General features: G+C 39.7%; 1 protein-coding gene and 1 long non-coding RNA gene across 2 annotated transcripts; both read right to left on the reverse strand.

Moving 5' to 3' along the window:
• Window positions 1-2,217: 2,217 nt before the first annotated feature.
• On the reverse strand, window positions 2,218-16,731 carry LOC103527448 (DNA repair protein complementing XP-G cells). Its single transcript, XM_030466297.1, has 13 exons — window positions 16,648-16,731; window positions 16,438-16,534; window positions 15,634-15,694; window positions 14,602-14,745; window positions 13,510-13,717; window positions 12,298-13,227; window positions 11,671-11,903; window positions 9,949-10,068; window positions 7,933-8,146; window positions 6,093-6,237; window positions 5,113-5,313; window positions 4,131-4,215; window positions 2,218-2,802 (listed from the first exon to the last, which is right to left on the reverse strand). The coding sequence occupies exons 2-13, from the start codon at window positions 16,530-16,532 to the stop codon at window positions 2,308-2,310; spliced, it is 2,931 nt and encodes a 976-aa protein (XP_030322157.1). The 5' UTR covers window positions 16,533-16,534; window positions 16,648-16,731; the 3' UTR covers window positions 2,218-2,307.
• A 618-nt stretch (window positions 16,732-17,349) lies between these two features.
• On the reverse strand, window positions 17,350-19,259 carry LOC115599824. Its single transcript, XR_003988629.1, has 3 exons — window positions 19,195-19,259; window positions 18,098-18,215; window positions 17,350-17,512 (listed from the first exon to the last, which is right to left on the reverse strand). It is a non-coding gene; the product is annotated as an uncharacterized LOC115599824 (long non-coding RNA).
• Window positions 19,260-19,389: the final 130 nt, after the last annotated feature.

The raw sequence follows: 19,389 nt of genomic DNA on the forward strand, positions 1-19,389 counted from the left end.
CTCTTGTACATACAAGACATACACGGGCTCAGTGGATCCATGTCACAGATGACACTAAGCTGGGGGGGAGTGTCGATCAGCTGGAAGGCAGGAGGGCTCTGCAGAGGGACCTGGACAGACTGGAGAGTTGGGCTGATTCCAACGGGATGAGGTTCAACACGGCCAAGTGCCGGGTCGTGCACTTTGGCCACAACAACCCCATGGGGAGCTCCAGGCTGGGCACAGAGTGGCTGAGAGCAGCCAGGCAGAAAGGGACCTGGGAGTCTGGATTGACAGGAAGCTGAACATGAGCGAGCAGTGTGCCCAGGTGGCCAAGAAGGCCAATGGCATCCTGGCCTGTATCAGGAACAGCGTCGCCAGCAGGTCCAAGGAAGTGATTCTGCCCCTGTACTCAGCACTGGTGAGGCCACACCTCGAGTACTGTGTCCAGTTCTGGGCCCCCCAGTTTAGGAAGGATATTGAGGTCCTGGAGCGGGTCCAAAGGAGGGCAGCCAGGCTGGTGAAGGGACTCAAGCACAGATCCCATGAAGAGAGGCTGAGGGAGCTGGGGGTGTTCAGCCTGAAGAAGAGGCGGCTCAGGGGAGACCTCATCACCATTCCTGAAAGGAGAGTGTAGCCAGGGGGGGGTTGGTCTCTTTTCCCAGGCAACTCTCAGCAAGACAAGAGGGCATGGTCTTAAGTTATGCCAGGGGAAGTTTAGGTTGGATATTAGAAAGAATTTCTTTACGGAGAGGGTGATCAGACATTGGAAAGGGCTGCCCAGGGAAGTAGTGGATTCTCCGTCCCGGGAGATATTTAAAAAGAGACTGGATGTGGCACTCAGTGCCATGGTCTGGTAACTGCAGCAGTAGTGGATCAAGGGTTGGACTTGATGATCTCTGAGGTCCCTTCCAACCCAGCCAATTCTATGATTCTATGATTCATGGTAACACATGCAGGTATCTTTAAGACTCCTCTTATTTAGACTGCAACACATTCAGGACAGGAACTCTGTCTTTACCAATTTTTTAAGCAAAACTATACAAAAGCTCGGCTGAGCTTTGTAGGAGCCATTGAAAAATAATAAATTATTGTACAAGAATACTAAGGAAGCCCCACAGAGAACCAAAGGCCTCTGTGCTTTATCATACTTGGCTGAAGAAATTAATAGGAATTCTTCTGCAGTTAGAGACTATAAAATAAATTGGAGAACTCATCTACACTTCTAAAGCAGAATTCAGGAATGCTGAGTGATTCACAGAATACTGATGAAAAGTGGCTGACCAGGCTGAGATTTTGCTTGAAATATGATATTTTACAAAAGCAGTATCAAAAAGATTGGGTTTGCCTAAGTAAACACTGTACATAAACTATTAGTCTCTCCAACTATAAGGGTCAAATTCTACCCACTTCACCTCAGCTCTCCATTGGTTTAGGGGAGGCTCCTGCTTCACATGAAACTTCAGCTGTGTGGTCTTAGAATTTCAACAGTGTAACAATAAGAAATGTAGTAGAAATATTGAATGAGAAGACTAAAGAAACCAGGAGAACTAAAACATAGTATCAGAAGTACTCTGGCACCATTCAGTGCTTTTCCATTGGAGCAATGAATAAATTACACAACTGTTTGGAGACAGGTGAAGCAGTGGGGAAGCCTGAGCCCAACACATTGTTTCTTTCACAAATTAACATGATACCAGGGCTACAACCAGTGGGTACCACTGGACATCAGTTTTGCAGACAAATTCTGTCTTTGAACAGTCATTGACTCCAAGTCTAAAAACAGGACATTTACATTCAGAACATAAATTATTATGGCTCCTCAGATTATACAGAGAGACTTTCTGTGCTGTATGATTTCCCCCAAGATTTTACAAGGGCTTACATCATTTAATGAATGATTCAATAAGCAACATTTTTAAAACATGCATAGTGGAATATGGTTGAGCTCACTTTCCTTCCCTAAGCATATAGAAATAAAACTAGTTGCTTTCAAAATTTCACGTAAGTCTGAAGTTAAGGAAGGAACAGACTACATGTGATATTTAACAGCTATCTCACCTCAGAATGACAATGAATGGGCACCACATTTTGGTTCAGTTTTGAAATCTCAAAACAGAAAAGCTTTAAGACCTAGGTTGGACTTTGTATGAGCAAGTGTGCTACAATTGTTTTTTCATTGTCTAACCCTCCCCCCCCATAAGTTCTGGACACAAAATTCATGATAAATAGGGATAATTTATTATTTATCAGAATTCATTAGAATATTTACAAAGCTTAAGGCATAAAAAAAACTGTGGCCACAGTCTCACATTTTTAAGTTTTTCTTTAATTTTTTTTCTTTTTATTTCCTCTCTTGCTCTGTGATTTCTTTTTTCTGCCTTCAAACACAGGTTTGGCAGTCACCATGACTACGTTTCCCTGTTCTTCATCCTCATCACTTGAACTACTGCACCCCTTCTCCTTATGGTCTGCTCCAGTGACATTTCTTCTCTTTTTGCTCTTGCTTAAATGTCTGCTTTCCAGCTGCTCTACTGAAGAGTCACTAGAAGTTTCTGAAAGATGCAAACTCTCAATAAAACCCCCTCCATATAGATGTTCTTTTCTGGAATCTGAATGTTTTCTTCTCTTTCCACTTTGGACTTCTGTTGCCCCAGGTTGATGATTTTCACAGCCTGTAACAGCAGCAGCCTCCCCGGTTTCATCAGCTTCTTCTTTTTCCTTTCTCTTCAGACAAGTCACAGCCCTGCGCAGCCTCTGACTTTTAATAGCTTGTTTTTCATGCTGTGCTAGTCTGAAGAATGAATCAATTCGAAGCTGAGTCTGTAAAAAATAAAGCAGAGAAACACCTTTAGATGTTTTTGTGATGGTAATTCAGTTGTTATCTCATCTATACTATAATGCATCCCAAATTAAAGTAGTGCAAAGGACTAATCAAATTAATATGCATGCAAATAGATGTGAGCAGTCAGATGCATTATTATTGTTATTATAAATTATGCAAGAAGAACCTTCAAAGAGAAACTAAATAATAAGCTAGCTGAATTTTATAAACGTGCTGATGATGATCAGAGATGTATTGCTATTTCCAACCCTAAGACAGAGAATCTCTGTAGTGCTCTTGAGTATGTCCTTACAAACACATCCTTTGGTTCAAGCTGTTAAAACAACAGAATGTTTAGTAAGCAAATGTTCTAAGTGCACTCCACATCTGCACGTGCTTGTGCAATAAAATGCAGGCATTTGACTCAAGCTCATCACACCACATGCTGCTACAGTACAAACATCTAAAAGTAGAACCAGAAGCAGTCACACAAAAGGAGTCTGTTATTCAGCTACAGCTTGGCTTGCTGTTGGGACTGTTTAGTCCTCTGTATTCTCCCTGAAGTCTAAGATGCTTCCAAAGGATGTTCCAGTTAACCAGATTTAACTACATGGATTTAACTACAGGTTTGGGTAACTCTCACTCCTTTGAGTGACAGAGAGAACCAAGAACACTGGTTGAGACTACTTATCTACCTTGCTTATGGGGGAAAAAAAAAAAGCTATCTTGCTTATGACCTTAGGTGATGAGTTTTGCAACCAACTTTCACAGTACCATAGTATGCATCACTACTCACTTTAAAGCTTGATTACAGTTGACAGAACATTTACTTGGAAATTAGAGTATAATTATTAATGGACATTTTCTCAACAGTTCAGCCTGAACTTCTCCTAAAAGGATACAGATGGTACCCAATAGTCAGCTCCACTTCACCAAAATCTCAGAGGCATTTTTTTTTAAATAAATCAGTTCTAGAGACAGCATACTGTCTTTTAAAAGGACTCAATGTGCACAAGCTACCAGTAGTTTCAGCTACATTCAGAACAACAATGCAGATTTGAGATAGACACTTGATAAACAAAACTTGAAACCAACAATTGAAATTACATATAGTGCTTCACTGCACACCCAATATATACAGAAATTAAGTCTAAAGAAGTTTAATGACTTTAAACACATACATATATGTAAAGCTAAAAAAGAAAAATTTATGGCAAAATCCCAGTTTTTGAGAAAAGTATTTTAGATTAACACCTTGCTGTTCATTAAAATGCTTCTCCTACAATTTACCAGTTATGCTTAAACCATACAGAGTTTTATACTTTACCTGCTGCAAGTTCAGCTGTTTTATCACAGGCAAAAGGATTTCATCTACCTTTGTTCTAGTCCAGCCAAAGTGATCATAACAGAAAGTACAGAAAGTTAAAGAACATTACAAAATGGCTACTACCAATATTTTGTACACACACAAAGAAAATTCCTCACATAAAGAATTTCTGGAGGAAAGTGCCTCTACTTCAAAGCTTTTTTCTAACAAATCCATAGAAAATAATGTATTACAGATCACTTACATGGGTGGCTCCTGTATTATGCTACGTATCTAAATCAAACTGTTACATCTCTGTTAATTACAGACCTTTTTCTCTGTCACCATTTCTGAACATATTTCAGAGAAGACAGAACTCATTTTGGTTATATGCTACGGCTATACAACAAAATATCTGTACACAGATCTTATTTTTACATTTCCATACACTGGAAGTTTTTCACTTACTGTTTAGAAACATTATTAGCTCTGCATGCATACTCATCTTATATTCAACAATTTACTGCAGTTCAAGCTGCAAGAGATAAAAGAAATCAACTTTACAGAAGGAAATGCAGTGAATAATCAGGGACAAAGAGCAGCCTGAACCACCATTTCTGACCAGGTTTTGAAACTTGTTTGTGAAAGATGGGAAGCATACATCAGAACAGTGCAATAGAAATAGGCCCAGCACAGTTACAGAAACATCACAGCACAATGAGCTACCCAGTCCAGCTATGAGACTTTCTTTGCATGCCCCATGAAGCAGCCCACTTCCTCAGGAGGGCAGAGCAGCCCCCAGTGCCACACATGCATAGCTGCATTCCCCTCCACTCCAGGGCTGGTATCACTTCAGAAAAGAGCATGCAGACAGGGCAGAGGGCCCTTCATATCAGTGAGATGTTAGGAATTTGACATTCCATTACTGACTCACTAACAAATCTTATGAACTTTTATCTGAGTACTTTTAGCTACCAAGTACAGCCATAAAGCAAAAGGATATTCTCTGATCTGCTCTACATCAGGCTTCCCCCAGGTGAATGAACCCCTTGACTCATCCACCACAGGCTTCAGGTATGCTTCTGCCACTGCTGGATTTGGGAAACCTGAAGAAAGCTGCAGCTCTCTCAGCTTCTTCTTGACTTTGGTATCGTGTGGATTAGGTCTCACTTTCTTATTTTTCTGAGCTTCATTCCACCACTCACTGAAAAACAGAGAGAAGTATTAATGTGCCTCCATAAAATATAATTTGGAGTATCAAGAGCCACCGTGCTAATTTCAATAGCCTTAGTCTCCCTCCTTCAGTTACTACACAGGATGAGGCAGGAAATTTTCAAATAAAAATGGCCAAAGTGACATATCATCTGCAAGCAGAAAAGATGCAACATATACAGTAAATGCAGCCATTGTAAGCCACAGGAGCAAACATTTCCTGGGTGTCCCATAAGCTGCCAAACAGAAGGCCCTAAATACAGCTCATTTAGAAAGGGTCTCCCACACATAATAATTTTTGTTACACAAAGATAAAATAAAAACAATAACCATCCTTGCCAGTGCCAACCTGGCCCTCTTCAAATCTTGTTCTTTCCCACAGCCTACCTGTCTGTCTCTTTCCAGGCCATCCATTCCTCACTCATCAAGTCTTTTTGTCTCTATGAACAAGCTACAGCACCTCCTCACAAACTCTGGGAGAAACAACCTCCACTCCACTAGGGATCCAGGTCTGCAATGAACTCAGAGGCAGTTGTACAGTTCTACAGCTGTTCTATTGTCTTCATGAGTCTCTCTGCAATTGCTGTATCAACATGTCACCTTATTTTCTTGCTATTTAAAACAGTGATACAATGAAGTCACATATTTTACAGTAACCTTAGTTTCCTTCATGATGCTCACATTTTGTTTTATGCTTAAGCAGCAGAAAAGTATAACAACTAATACTCATATTATACAAAGACAAAAAAGCAAAATATAACAAAAGCATACGCAAATCTCAAGAGAGGTTCCAATCCATGTCCAGGAAATTCATTTAAAATCTCCATTGCTGTTACAAAGCCAACATTTGGGATGCCATCAGTGTAGTCACTTCCAAGCAGGTATGCCAAATTAATTAGCTTGTTTCGATCCAACCCTGTAAAGTGAGTAAAAAAAAAAAGTTAGCAAACTAAACAAAACCAGTGGATTCATTGTTTGCTCTCTTACAAACAAAAAAAAAATAATAAATTACCTGAAATAAAAAGTCATTAACTGTATAAAATTTTATTTAATTCAACATTAAAATTCCCTAAATCATATTCCAGAGCACTGTCAAAACACTGCTGTTACCTCAAGTACCAGTAACTGTGTGTAGTGTGGCAAATACGTCTTGCCAAATTAAAATGCTACAAATATGAAGACAACTGGAATACTGGACAACTGAAGACAAATGGTTTCTAAAACCTAACAGTTATCATTTCACATATATTTCTCTGGTCACTGTCCTGCTCTTATCTGACACTGACCTGAATTTAATAACTTCCAAATCAGAAATAAAAACATTCATGTTCTCAGTTCTGAATTCTAGTCCATAATATCAATGCCTCTGCTGCTCAGAAGTGTTTCCAGACTGGAAGCCACTTGCCCTGTGCAAGCCCGACTAGGAAGTAGACCAAAGGGGCCTGTGAAACAGCTAAAGAGAAGGGAAGAACTCAGATGGCCACCTCTACTAAGATCTGAGGTAACCAGACTGATTGTTAGTTCAGATTAAAAATTAGGATTAAAAAATTCAATGAACAAAAGGTGGGGTGTGTGTCGGAGCACCCAAAGCAAGACCATCCACATGCTAGTCAGGATATCCTTCAACAGCCAAGAAAGAAGAACTGTGCAATGCATGGAAAGGAGCAGAAATACTGCAGAGGAATGTGACATGAAGACCAATGATGACTATTTTACTGCAATTAATAAAAAATAAAAGCTTTGGTTTATTACATCAAAAAAAGCTCAAAACCACAAACATACTTTTACAGTAATCCCTTCCACAGCAGCACACCAAACTACATATAAATAGGGAAATAATATTCCATTCAGCTTTCTGAGAGAAGAAACCAGAGACACATTTTTCAAAAAATAAAAATGTGGTGAAATTTTACATGCTACAGACAGCAAAATATTATTTCAAAGTCTATAGCCTCTCTAAACTTTGAAAACATAAAAACTCATTAAGAGTTCTGTTTAAACAAGGTCGAAGGAAAAAACTAAAAGTGGCTCATATTTTCCTTAATACACTGAAATTTAGTAGTTTAACATAATCAGCAACGATTTGACCAGACTGGTACAAGAACAATCTGAAAGAAGTAAAAAAGCTCTCAGCATTAACTAAATGAAAAACCTTTTACAGAGCATATACATATGCTCTTCTGATACATTATATGTCAGTATGTCCAATATGAACTTCCCTTTCCAGAAGACTATAATTATATAAACATCACATTTATATAAACATATGTTTATATATGTTTATACATATATAACATCAGAATTCAATTTTCACACCAGGTTAGAAGAGACATGCTGACATTTACCCAGGCACAGGTACCACAGTTCATAGCTCCAGCCCTGATGAGCATCATCACACTAACCCAGTGTGTTAAACATAGGGGGCTGCAAAGTCCGAGGGGTCATCTGGCATTAAAGCAGCAACCCAACTGAGTACCTTTATACTTTCCAAAGAAGAGCTATTGTAGCAACAGACATCTTTCCAAAGAAGAGCTATTGTAGTAACAGACTTATGAAACTGTGTAGGAAATACAACTTGAAAACATGTCTCTAGCAAATACCTGAGGCTTACCAAGCTGGTTTTGAAAATCCACATACTGATAATATTCCACGTATTTGTTTTGACTGAAGAAATTTTTATAAACATGTCGTGCACCAAATAACCAGACGTCACTATCATCAGTGATTGTCCCAGAGGTCTGATCAGTAAGGTCCAATACAGCACACTGTGCCTCTGCCTCCATTGGAGCTTCAATATATGGAATACCAAACAGGCGGAGGAGTTCCTGTAGGATAGAGAGAAATCTCTTCATATTCTATCTGAAAAATGAGCTCCTATTATACTTCTGATTGACTGGGAAGTGCAAGAATCACACTCATCTCAGGCAGACAGTGCCATGTAAGTCAAGCACTGCTTGATCACACTACTACTAATAGCAGATTTTCAAGCTGTGTATCTTAATTACACAAACATAGTTAAGTATTGTGCTTTCTATAATATGGAGAAAATCTATACATTACAATTATGTGAGCTAGATGAAAAACAAATGGGGGTTAAAAAGATACTAAATAAATAAAAACCAGGCACCAACTTAGCTCAGAAAATAGCATGTAAGCCTATGAAAAAGTCATATCAAGCACGAGACAGTCAGCAGACTAGTCATCCTTCAGATGGTGTTTTGATGTACATAAATGTTGATGCATTTTACACAGTTTGCTTTTATGGAATATGCTACTTAATCTCAGTTAAATATCACAATACACACAGACTAGCTTTACAGGCTTGTGTTAGCTACACAATTCTGGACAACACCATCTCTGGAAATCATTCTTTCCATGTATCCTTGTCTTCCAAGACAGATGTAATAATCACTGCAAAAGGTACAGTATAAAATTTATTAAATATATGCGGTATGTATACACATACATGCACATACTTTATTTTTTTTTCACTGCAGATGGCTTTTCTACCCTGACAGTTAGTCTCAAGACTTAAAACTCTTACCATAATAAAAAGTAAAAGCAAAAAGTCAAAAGACTTCAAACCATAATGGTGCGTCTACCATTACATGGCAAGTAATACTACAAAAGAAGTCTACTGGCTTTTAAAGAAAATTATGTAAGAAACAAGTATGAACAAATATTTAATGAAGGAAACAAAAATTTAAATCATTTTAATACTATCCAAATCCTCCCTTTCATGAAACAAAAATAAAAGCATTGCTGTATTTGTCTTAATTGTTAGACTCAGTTTATTACATCATAGATGCAATCACTGGTCTATTATATTACCAAAAGAATCATCACAGAGTTGGAAGGGACTTCTAGACATCATCTATTCCAACCCCTCTGCTAAAGCAGGATCACTTAGGGCACATAACACAGGCAGGTTTTGAATGTCTCCAGAGAAGGGGACTCCCCAACCAGTCTGGGCAGCCTGTTCCAGTGTTCTGTCACCCTCACAGTAAAGAAATTTTTTCTCATGCTTTAATTGAGCTTCCTGTGTTCCAGGATATAACAACTATGGATATGTTAAGCCCAACACACTGTACAGCAAGTGGTCCTCGTATCAGACTGCATTACCTTTTAAACACTAATACTGAAACAGAGGTTTCTGGTGAGATTATTTAAAACCAGTTACCCAGAGAGTGGTAACAATATGGGTTTCTTGAAAACATTTATTTTTTAATCACTAGGGGTAATCACAATTTACCTAGCAATCAGATCAGAGCAATTAAATACTGCCAAAAACAGTTTGCTATCTTTTCTGCTCAGTTTGCATCTGCCAGAGAAACAGGCAAAGATCAACCTGACCCAGCCTTTAAACAGGTGCTTTAAAATGTTGATTTATTCATAGTTTTATTTTTGTAATGTTTTAATAGTTATTTGAAACTGTTGAAATTCCAGATTATTTCAATACTTGCTGTCTTTCAAATCAAACAGACTGAAAAAACAAGCTCCCAAGAGGAAGAAAGATGGCCAAAAACTAAGCAAAATTACTAGCAGCTTTTGAGAAAATGTTTGACTAGAGTGGAGGGTGGGGACCAAATTATGCTATATTAAGTTGAAATTATTCAACAAATACTACCTGGCTTTCCAGAAACATCTGTCCTGTTACAGAAGCAGCAATGCGTTCCTGCTGCTGTTTTTGAGCCTCAAGCATATTCTGCTCAGCTGAAAGATGACTTTCCAATTCTTCTAGTTCTTCCTGAAAAATAAAACAAGATCTTATTAATCTCAATGATTTAGTGCTTTACTTAACAAAGTATACCTAGGACTCTAATTATAATTATTTTAGTAGTATATGCTCCACTAATTCATGCCTAGAAATTGTCATAGCTTCCCTAATGCAGTAAACTGTAAGACCAGAGATAGGTCTATTCACTAGAGTGCTAAAACCCTATAGTTTCCCTTCGAGTTTAGAGAGATTATGGTTAAGCAAAATCTTTAAAGAAAAATGTGCTCCCACAGAATTAAAAACATATATGAGAAAGCAGTGAAACAGCAGTGAAGCTGTGTCCTGGCCTGGGCTAGGATAAAGGTGATTTTCTGTCTTGTACTTTTCCTTTCAGCTAAGCCTCTTGTAAGTAGCTGCACTTGCTGAAATTAACAGCAAGTTTCTCAGTCAGTGTCTGCTTCTGGGACTGATAACACTTGATTTTTATAGTTACTGCTGGAGACTGGTGTGCAGAGCCAAGGACACTGCTCAGCTCTGAGGAACATTTTACCCTCCAGAAGGAAGAAAAAGGTCCCACCTGCAGCCCTCCTTTAGGGAGGAACAGACAAGATAGATACCAGAATTGACCAAACAGAGTATTCCATCCCATACATGTCATACTCAGTATAAATTTGAGGGATCACGAGGGTCAAACCCCTTCCTGCCCTTCCTGCTTCCCCTTCTTTGCCTATTCCCTGTTTTGCTTCAGCGTCCTGGGAGGATCCCGTCCGTTCGTCTGCCTGTGGTCCTGATCCATGCCAGCCCATATCTGTGTGTTCCTGCCTCCAGCTCCCGACTGCTGCCGACTCCAGGAGTCCAGCCTGGACTTTCCCAGGGCTGCCCTGCAGCCTCAGTGGTGACGTGAGAGTTATTGGGGAATAGAGGGGAGGAACATGGTATCAATTTTCCTGTATATTTTTATATATTTAGTAATTTTTTTTCTATTTATCATTACTGTTTCATTAAAGTTGTGCAGTTTAGTTTCCAACCCGTTAAGTCTCACTGCCTTATTCTCTCTCCTTTTTTTATCAGGGAGAAGAGGAGGACTAATAAAGAGCATCTGTCACTCAGTTTAATTGCCATGCCAGTGTTAAACCCTGACAGATTTATTGGCGCCCAACGTGGGGCGAGAAGCAGCTGCAATGTGGCGTCCTCCTGAGGAAAAAAAGGGTGAATGCAGTTTCTCAGCTGTTCCCTTTCTGATTCAATGGCCAGTGTCCACCGAGGCTTTACACTTTTGTGGCTCTAATGTGCCAGGCCATCAAATCCACACAATCCAATAAACTTGTACCATGGCCTGGGCACTGCACACCAGTCTCTAGCAGTAACTTTAAACAGAGTGTTTAAAGTCTCAGTGTTATCAGTGTTATCTCGAGTGTTATCAGTCTCAGAAGCAGACACTGTCTAAGAACTTGCTGTTAAATTCAGCAAATGCAGCTACTTACAAGAGACTTAGCTGACAGCAAAGGTACAAGACAGAAAATCACCTTTATCCTGGCCCAAGCCAGTACAAGCTGTCCAATGGTCTTCCTTAAAACCTACTTGGGGACAGAGCACTTCATTACCAGGTGAAAACAAACAACAAGGAGTTACCAGGTTGATGTCTTGCCACTCGTTGTCTGCATCTTTATTATCGTCTTTTCTTTCAACATTCTGATCATTTGCCAACTGCACTTCATCAGACTCCTTCAGCAAGTCCTGTGTGACCACATCATGTCTGTCTGTCTCCACCTCTGGAAGTGCTGTTTCATCATGCAGTTTTCCATCACAGTTAGTAGGAAACTCAGCCTCATTACTGCTTTCAGTATCCACTTCAATAAAGCTTCCTATTAAAGGAAAATAAAGAGTTCAACTTCTGCCTGTTAAAAAAAAAAAAACCTATTTGAACAGGCTTTCCATTTGGGCAATTTTTTTTTCTATATGCAGTGAATAGATTTAAGAATTATGAAGCTACAGAAAGCAAGTGGCTGACCATAAACACAGCAGTTAAGCACATTCAGTAAACAGAACAGCAGCTTTCCTCCTTCTCCATATTGTATACATAGCTTTCAATGACAAAACATAACATCAGGGGGGAAAACATGGATTAGATTTTCTTTCTACCTCCTACATAGGTATTTTTAGATCATTTCTTAATAAGAGAAAAGGTTGACTTCAGATAAATACAAATACACTAAGGTCCTATTTTCTTATCTTTTTACACAATTAGAAAGTGCATACCATCAGAATCGCTGTCTTCAGACTGTGAAATCCCTTCTTGTTCCTCCTCGGGACCTCCTGCTTCTGGAAGAAGTCTAACATCCTTTTGTACCTCAGATGCATCATCTTCTGCTTGTGGAATCACTTCCTTGGTATTTTCAGAAATTTTCACATTTTCCTCATTTCTAGAAAGGTCTCGTACTTCAGCATGGATCAAAGGCCCTGTACCACGTTGTACAGGGGAACAGCTTGACAAGTTTGTATTCTTATCTCCCAAAGAATTTAATCCCATTTTGGAATTATTTTCTTTTTTGTCTACACCTTGGTCTTTTATCGTACTGTCAGTACAAGAATCATTTTCATCTCTGGATGCATTACAGTCCTTAGGTATAATAAGATTTTTTTCTAACTCCTGACTCTTTTGCTCTAATTCAGCATCTTGCATAATCAGTTGGTTTGATGAACAAATTGTAGATGTAGGTTTTTTTTTTTCCTCCTTAACTTCGGGAATCTGATCTTCCTCATCAGAGCTGCTGAGCAGGAAGTCTTTTACTTCTGACCTTTCTGGTAGCACTGCATCAGTTCTAACAACTTTCTCCCTTTTACTATCATCACTCAGAGCTTCCTGAATTGCCCTTAATGTTCTTGGAGACACCCTGCCTTCCTCTGTTACAGACAAGTCTACTTTCAGTTGTCCTGTATCTTCATCCCCCAGTTCGTCCTCTGAGCTGCTTTCCACCATAGCTGCCTGAATAGCAAGCAAAGTCCGGGGAGAGGGAGGTGCTGCCACCACACTCTTATCCTTGTCTGCCTGACACTTGTCAGAGCCAACTGGATTTGCACTAGCAGGAGATTCACTGCTTTTATTCAATTTAGCAAATTCAACCATTTTTGATGAGGAACCTGCAGCAGTTTCCAAGTCTCTGCTTGTAGCTTCTTTTGCTTGAATACCTGAAATAAAGTTTTTTGTTGATTTTTTTTTCAATAAAAAAACCCAAACTTGCTTTACACTAACATTCCATTTTTACATATTGAAATCATTGTAGAAAGAGAAATAACCAGCTTTCTATACATTTACAGACCACTGTTAATTATGTCTGTCAGTAATGAGCATTTCATACAAATACCTGCTAGATGCACCTGTAAGCAATATTCAGGTTTTTCTTAAAAAACTGTCAGCTGCAGACTGCATAAACCAAGCAAGAACCTTCACAAAATTAAGAATTGAAATACCTTTTATTAGGATATAGTGAGAAGTGTCTTCAGAGACTACCCTCCTAGTTTCCACTTCTTTCACAAAACCACCTTCATTTTCATACTGTGTTTGGATTTCACCTGAGTGCTGCTGATTCAGTTCTTTTTGTACATTTTCTATGCACCGATTGAGGCTGCTTTTCTTAAGCAATCCCCTAAGCTGGTACTGGGAAAAGTCATTGGACTCCTTAAAAGAGAAAAAAACAAGCTAGTCAGTTTAAACAAAATGCCACTAGCTGCCCTTTTTAAGCAAGTTCATTTACCACACTCTGGAGAGGCTTTTAAGAGTTTCCTTTATGCAGAAAACATCTTTTACCTTTTGCTGCACTCCCAAGCAATAGCAACACTAGTCTGGTAACATGCAGCAATTCTCAAAGGTACCATTAAGTAGCTATGAATGCTGGCTAAACATAAAAAGATGACAATGGTGTGACCAACAAAACTTAGCTGGGTTTACAGAGCTGCTCCCCATCTTGAAAACAACACAGTTATAAAAGAATCCACAAGGGGATGCTTTTAAGATGATGGTTCTTATCTTACACTTGGTCATGGACTATCATTTCATATGATATACACTGTACTTTTACAAGTAACTGCTCTGAAAAGCTTTGTAGATGTGGCACTATTGGTTTCCCCAATTGTCTCTGAATGGCTCCAGCAACAGAGCTGCCTAAGCTACAAAAGCTCCCCTAGGAACCTGAGGGTTTGGAATCCAAGCTGATCTTATTTTCTGCCTGGTTTATCCACACCAGTTGTTATGTTCTTGCAATTGAAATCTTGGGCCTAATGCTGATGAGACATGAGACACACCATGATTTTTCCCATTCCTGCCAAACTCAGTTAGCTCTGCTGACTTTAGTGGAAACCAGGAGATGGGGCTCTGAATAGACACACAGGAAGACTCTGTTAAGTTTCATTATCACGCTGGGGTTTTCTCCCCTTTAATGTAACATCCCTTCTTAAATAGCCACGGGGATGAAGCTTTCCAGATATGATACTCTTACATAGCCTTCATCTGCATCGATGGAAATAGGCAGAGTCTGAGGGGTTGAAAACTATTTTAAATATTACCTCTGGCATTGCTTCAAATAACGTTCTTTTACGCTTTGTAAATTCTTTCATTTCAGTCAGGATCTCATGTTTGATTTCTGGAGGCAGCTTGTTGAACTCTTCTGACTCAATATCTACAGAATGAGGATTTTCACATAACTCTTCCTACAAAAATTGAAGAGAACATAAACATGTATTTTATATTACAGCACAAACAGAACAATACAATATTTACACCATCACTCCAAACAACAAAAATACACAAAAAAAATCTTTATTGCTACTTCCTATACTGCAAAGAAAACAGTTGAAGAAAAAAAAGTAACTACTATTTAATAATGTAAAGTCCATTTTTTGTCATTTTTTGTACAAAAAAACATATTTAGTATAAATATTTAGTATAAATCAAACTAGTCGGCCCTACAGCCTCAGCTGGTCTGGTTTTATCCTTCAAAGAGGTTCTTCTACTAAATGCAAACTACCTCAAAAACAAACAGCACTTCCAAGCATTTGGTTTTTTGCTTTGAAAAAACAGAGATAACTTTATTATTCCTTACACCATCTTGTTAGGTTATGTATTTCTTTTCTTCCCATGAAATCTTCCCATGAAAGGAATATAGAATTTATCTGTGAAAACTCAAAGAATGAAATGCTTCAACATAAATTCATTTTTGGAGAGTCATATAAATTTTTTTTAAATATACTGTCTTATGTGTATAAACTTATGCAAAAATGCATATATGTCACTTATATGAATACAAAAATCAATTTCTTCTCTACATGTCCAGAGAAAGTAGTCAAAATAAATAAAAAACAACACAATAAATTCCTATTCTATTGCATTCTAGTGGAGAAAATTACACTTCTATTTTATCATTAGCAGGAATTCATACAGAATTTAAAATTAACTTGATTGCTCAGTAAGTAATGCTTTAGTAGACCTGTAACTCCAAACACCTTTTTTTTTTTCCCCCAACATTTTTTCTTTGTCTTTTAAGCATTTCACGTGAATGACAGGATGTTTACAGCACAGGGCAATTAGGATGCACTTACATGCAACATCTGTTTTTGGCTCATTCTTTCTTTCCATTCATTTTCCTCTTCCTCCTCTGAGCTAAAAAACACAGAGAAAAAAAAAATTATGTAGATTTTTACTTAGGAAAATAAAGTTCCTATCTTAAGAAAAAGGACATCAGCTATCCCTTCAACAATAAGTATAAATATTCACACACCTATAAATATGTACACAAATCAATAAAGTCTGAACATGAAGCAAGAATGCAAACTTACCTGTTAAGAGTAGGCTGAGACAACTGTTGGTGTATAAACCACTACCTGATTCTCATTTGGGCAGCTTTTTAAGTATATATAAAGATGTGCAAAGTGCACTCTAATGGCCAACTCCACATTCCCTCTTAGTGTCATAAAAGATGTCACGTTTGGCAAGTACACACTCAAAGCCCACTTATGCTAAAAGGTGCACCACTGAGAGAGGGGACACAAATCAGAACCAAGCTGCCACACACCAGCTACCCAAGTTTGAACAATCAGTTCCATTAGTCATACAGATATGGCCAGAGACTGAGATAGCATTTTTATCCTTATAAATGAATCCAGTGCAGAAATTTAATCTTGAAATTTGTTACTTTGCCACAAATAGCTAGAAGGGCTTCTCTATTGAGAGCTATAATCCAAACTCTCTAAAAAACCCAAATAGAATATAAATTAAAGGCATATACTTTATAGACAATGGAGTCTCATGGGTCAGAGGCCTTTTCAGAAGTTTTAAAAAAATGTTTTACATCTTTGTCTGATATTTATTAAAGCCATTTTAAACTTTTCTTAATTCTACCGTACCTGTTCTTCCCTCTTCCATCCTCTAAAGAAGGCAATACATACATATCATCAATTTCTGCTCTCCGAACTTGTGTAATACTGGGGGAATGCTTCATTGCTTAGGGAAACAAAACAAACAAAAAAAAAACAAGCAAACAAGAAAATTATTAATAGCTACATAAAAACTTACCTGTCACTTAGAAACAAGGGGAAAATAATACTTATCCTTGCCTTTTGCCTTCAAGTGCAGTTTTGATAACCTGTCTCTTCAATAGTGTTTTCAAGAGTTTCTCTGCAGTTTTCCTGGAATCACTGATGGCAAATTCCTTCCTCTGCCTTCGCCTAGCCTGTAAAAATAAGATTCACACTAAAAAGATTTTGCTGGATGCTGCACATTTCCAGTTCATTGTTGTTCCAATTCTATATGCTGAGTCTACAAGCAAGTCCTAACCCATCCTGTACCAATGGGAACATAGCCTTCAGATGCTCTAAATCTCTCCATGTCAGCTTCTTCAGGAATAGTTTTCAGCTTCTGAGCAGAAATGCTCTCAAAAGTTGTCTTCAGGTCAATTCTGGAGCAAGGCTTATCATAGAATCATAGAATTGTCTGGGTTGGAAGGGACCTCTAAGATCATCAAGTCCAACCCTTGATTCTGGGTCATCTACTTCTCTGCAGTTTGGTTTCTACAGAAAATCAAAACCTTAATATATCAAAAGGGAGCTGCCGTATGCTCCAACAGGCAAGCCAAGACTGTAACTGCAAAGAAAACCTCCCAAGCAGTGGAACTTCAAGGCCTCCATCCTCAAGGCTCAGAAAACACAAGCAGAATTAAGATCAAAATTGAAAATGACTACTTAGTATCAGCAGACATACATCTTATCTTGCACTGCAATGACTCAGCAAAGGCACTTACCAAGGTTTGCCTCTTCAGCAGTGGTGCCTCCCCATCAAAAACAAAGACAGGCCGAATTCGGAAAAAACAGCAACTTGCCAGAGACGATGGAACAGAGTGAGGAGGTGAGCATTTCCGTACTGAAATTACCTCCACGATCTCTTGCCTCCCTTTATTGCTTGGTTCAACCATATACTTGATATCTTAAACAGAACCATCAAGGAGGAAAAAAGTGTGCTATCTTTACACAATACAACCATACTAATAGTTTCTATAAAGTGACATATCTGACATAGTTGGCTTTTGCCCAATGTTGCGGCCTTTAAAGCCAAAATTATCTAAATACTTGTAAACTTCAGAGAGGAAAAATTCTTGCCCCTATCGCCCCAGAAAAAAACAGAGTTAAAATAACCTTCCCAGTTATATTTACAAGTAAATCTTTCCATATCTTTCCAGTATTTAACCAACTGTGTATCAGAGGGAATTTGATGTAGAAGTACCTAAAATTTTCTCGCCTTAGCATCCTACTGAGAGCAGTACATTTTATTCATAAAGGACAAAATCCTATAGCCCAACACTTGTGTAAGGAACCTATTTAAAAAGTCTTTTTTTAAAAGAAGAAAAATCAAAGAGCTTAGAATTTAACATATTAAAAAGTATAAAATCTCATCAAAATATTATGATTTAAAATAAAAAAATAAGCACAAGAGATCATAGAGATGCAAGGTAAACAGTTAAAGTAGTCTCCCTCACAAATCAGGTTCCTCAGCTTTACTTCAGAAGGATACCAACAGCAAGAATTTTCCCTTCTAGCGTTTCTGGGTTTATGGGTCTCCCAGCACATTCAAGCAGTTTCCAAAGTCCTTGAACTCCCATTGTCTTTTCTCAGCCACCCTGAGGGCAAACCTGTGAGGAAGAAGGAAAAATCAAAAAATTAGGCAACCCACTCATGCTTTATTAATGTGAATGTGTTCTTACTGCTAACAGAACAGGTCCAAGGAAGGGAATCTGCTCCTGTACTCAGCTCTGGTGAGGCCATCGCTTGAGTACTGTGTCCAGATCTGGGCCCCTCAGTTCAGGAAGGAGATTGAGGTGCTGGAGCAGGTCCAGAGAAGAGCAAGGAGGCTGTGAAGGGATCCAGCACAAGCCCTTTGAGGAAGGGCTGAGGGAGCTGGGGCTGTTCAGCCTGGAGAAGAGGAGGCTCAGGGGAGACCTCCTCACTCTCTACAACTCCCTGAAAGGAGGGAGTAGCCAGGGGGGGTTGGTCTCTTCTCCCAAGTAGCTCCCAGTAAGACAAGAGGGCATGGACTTAAGCTCTGCCAGGGGAAGTTTAGGTTGGACATTAGGAAAAAATTCTCTACAGAGAGGGTGATCAGGCATTGGGATGGGCTGCCCAGGGAGGTGGTGGATTCCCCATCCCTGGAAGTTTTTAAGGAGACGGATGTGGCACTCAGTGCCATGGTCTGGTAACCACGGTAGTGGATCAAGGGTTGGACTTGGTGATCTCAGAGGTCCTTTCCCACCCGGCTGAACCTATGATTCTACGATAACCGGACCGGGCTGGGGAGCGGAGGTCTCCCCGCCGACGCCGGGACCGGTTCCTGAGGCCTCCCTCAGCTCGGGATACGTGAGAAACCTTTACAACACCGGATCAAACGCAGCTCTCCGTCCGGCAGCTCTGCGGAAGCCGCCTCTCTCCCCTCCCTGCAGACACCGCCACAGCCCCACACAGCCGCACCCTATCCCGGGGGGAGAGCACTGAGGCGCTCTGCGGGGCGGCGGCGACCAGGGAAGATGCGGCCCAACCCGAAGGGAAAGCGAATGAGAGGAAACCCGTCCGCGGAGGGGCAGACGAAGCGGAGGGGGGCAACGCAGCCAGACTCACCTGCAGCCGGGAGAGCCCGGGGCGGGGACGTGCAGCAGCCGCCTCCAGCCCGGAAGCCCCCGCAGCCCCACTACCGCCCAGCGGCCTCACAGCCCCGCCTGCGCATGCGCCTGCCCCGCAGCCCGCCGGGAGGTGCGGGGCGGAGCGACATGGCGGGAGGGGGGATGGAGCTGAGGGGCTGCGGGATCGCCCCGG

This window comes from Calypte anna, chromosome 1, assembly GCF_003957555.1.
Source record: "Calypte anna isolate BGI_N300 chromosome 1, bCalAnn1_v1.p, whole genome shotgun sequence".
Taxonomy (NCBI): domain Eukaryota; kingdom Metazoa; phylum Chordata; class Aves; order Apodiformes; family Trochilidae; genus Calypte; species Calypte anna.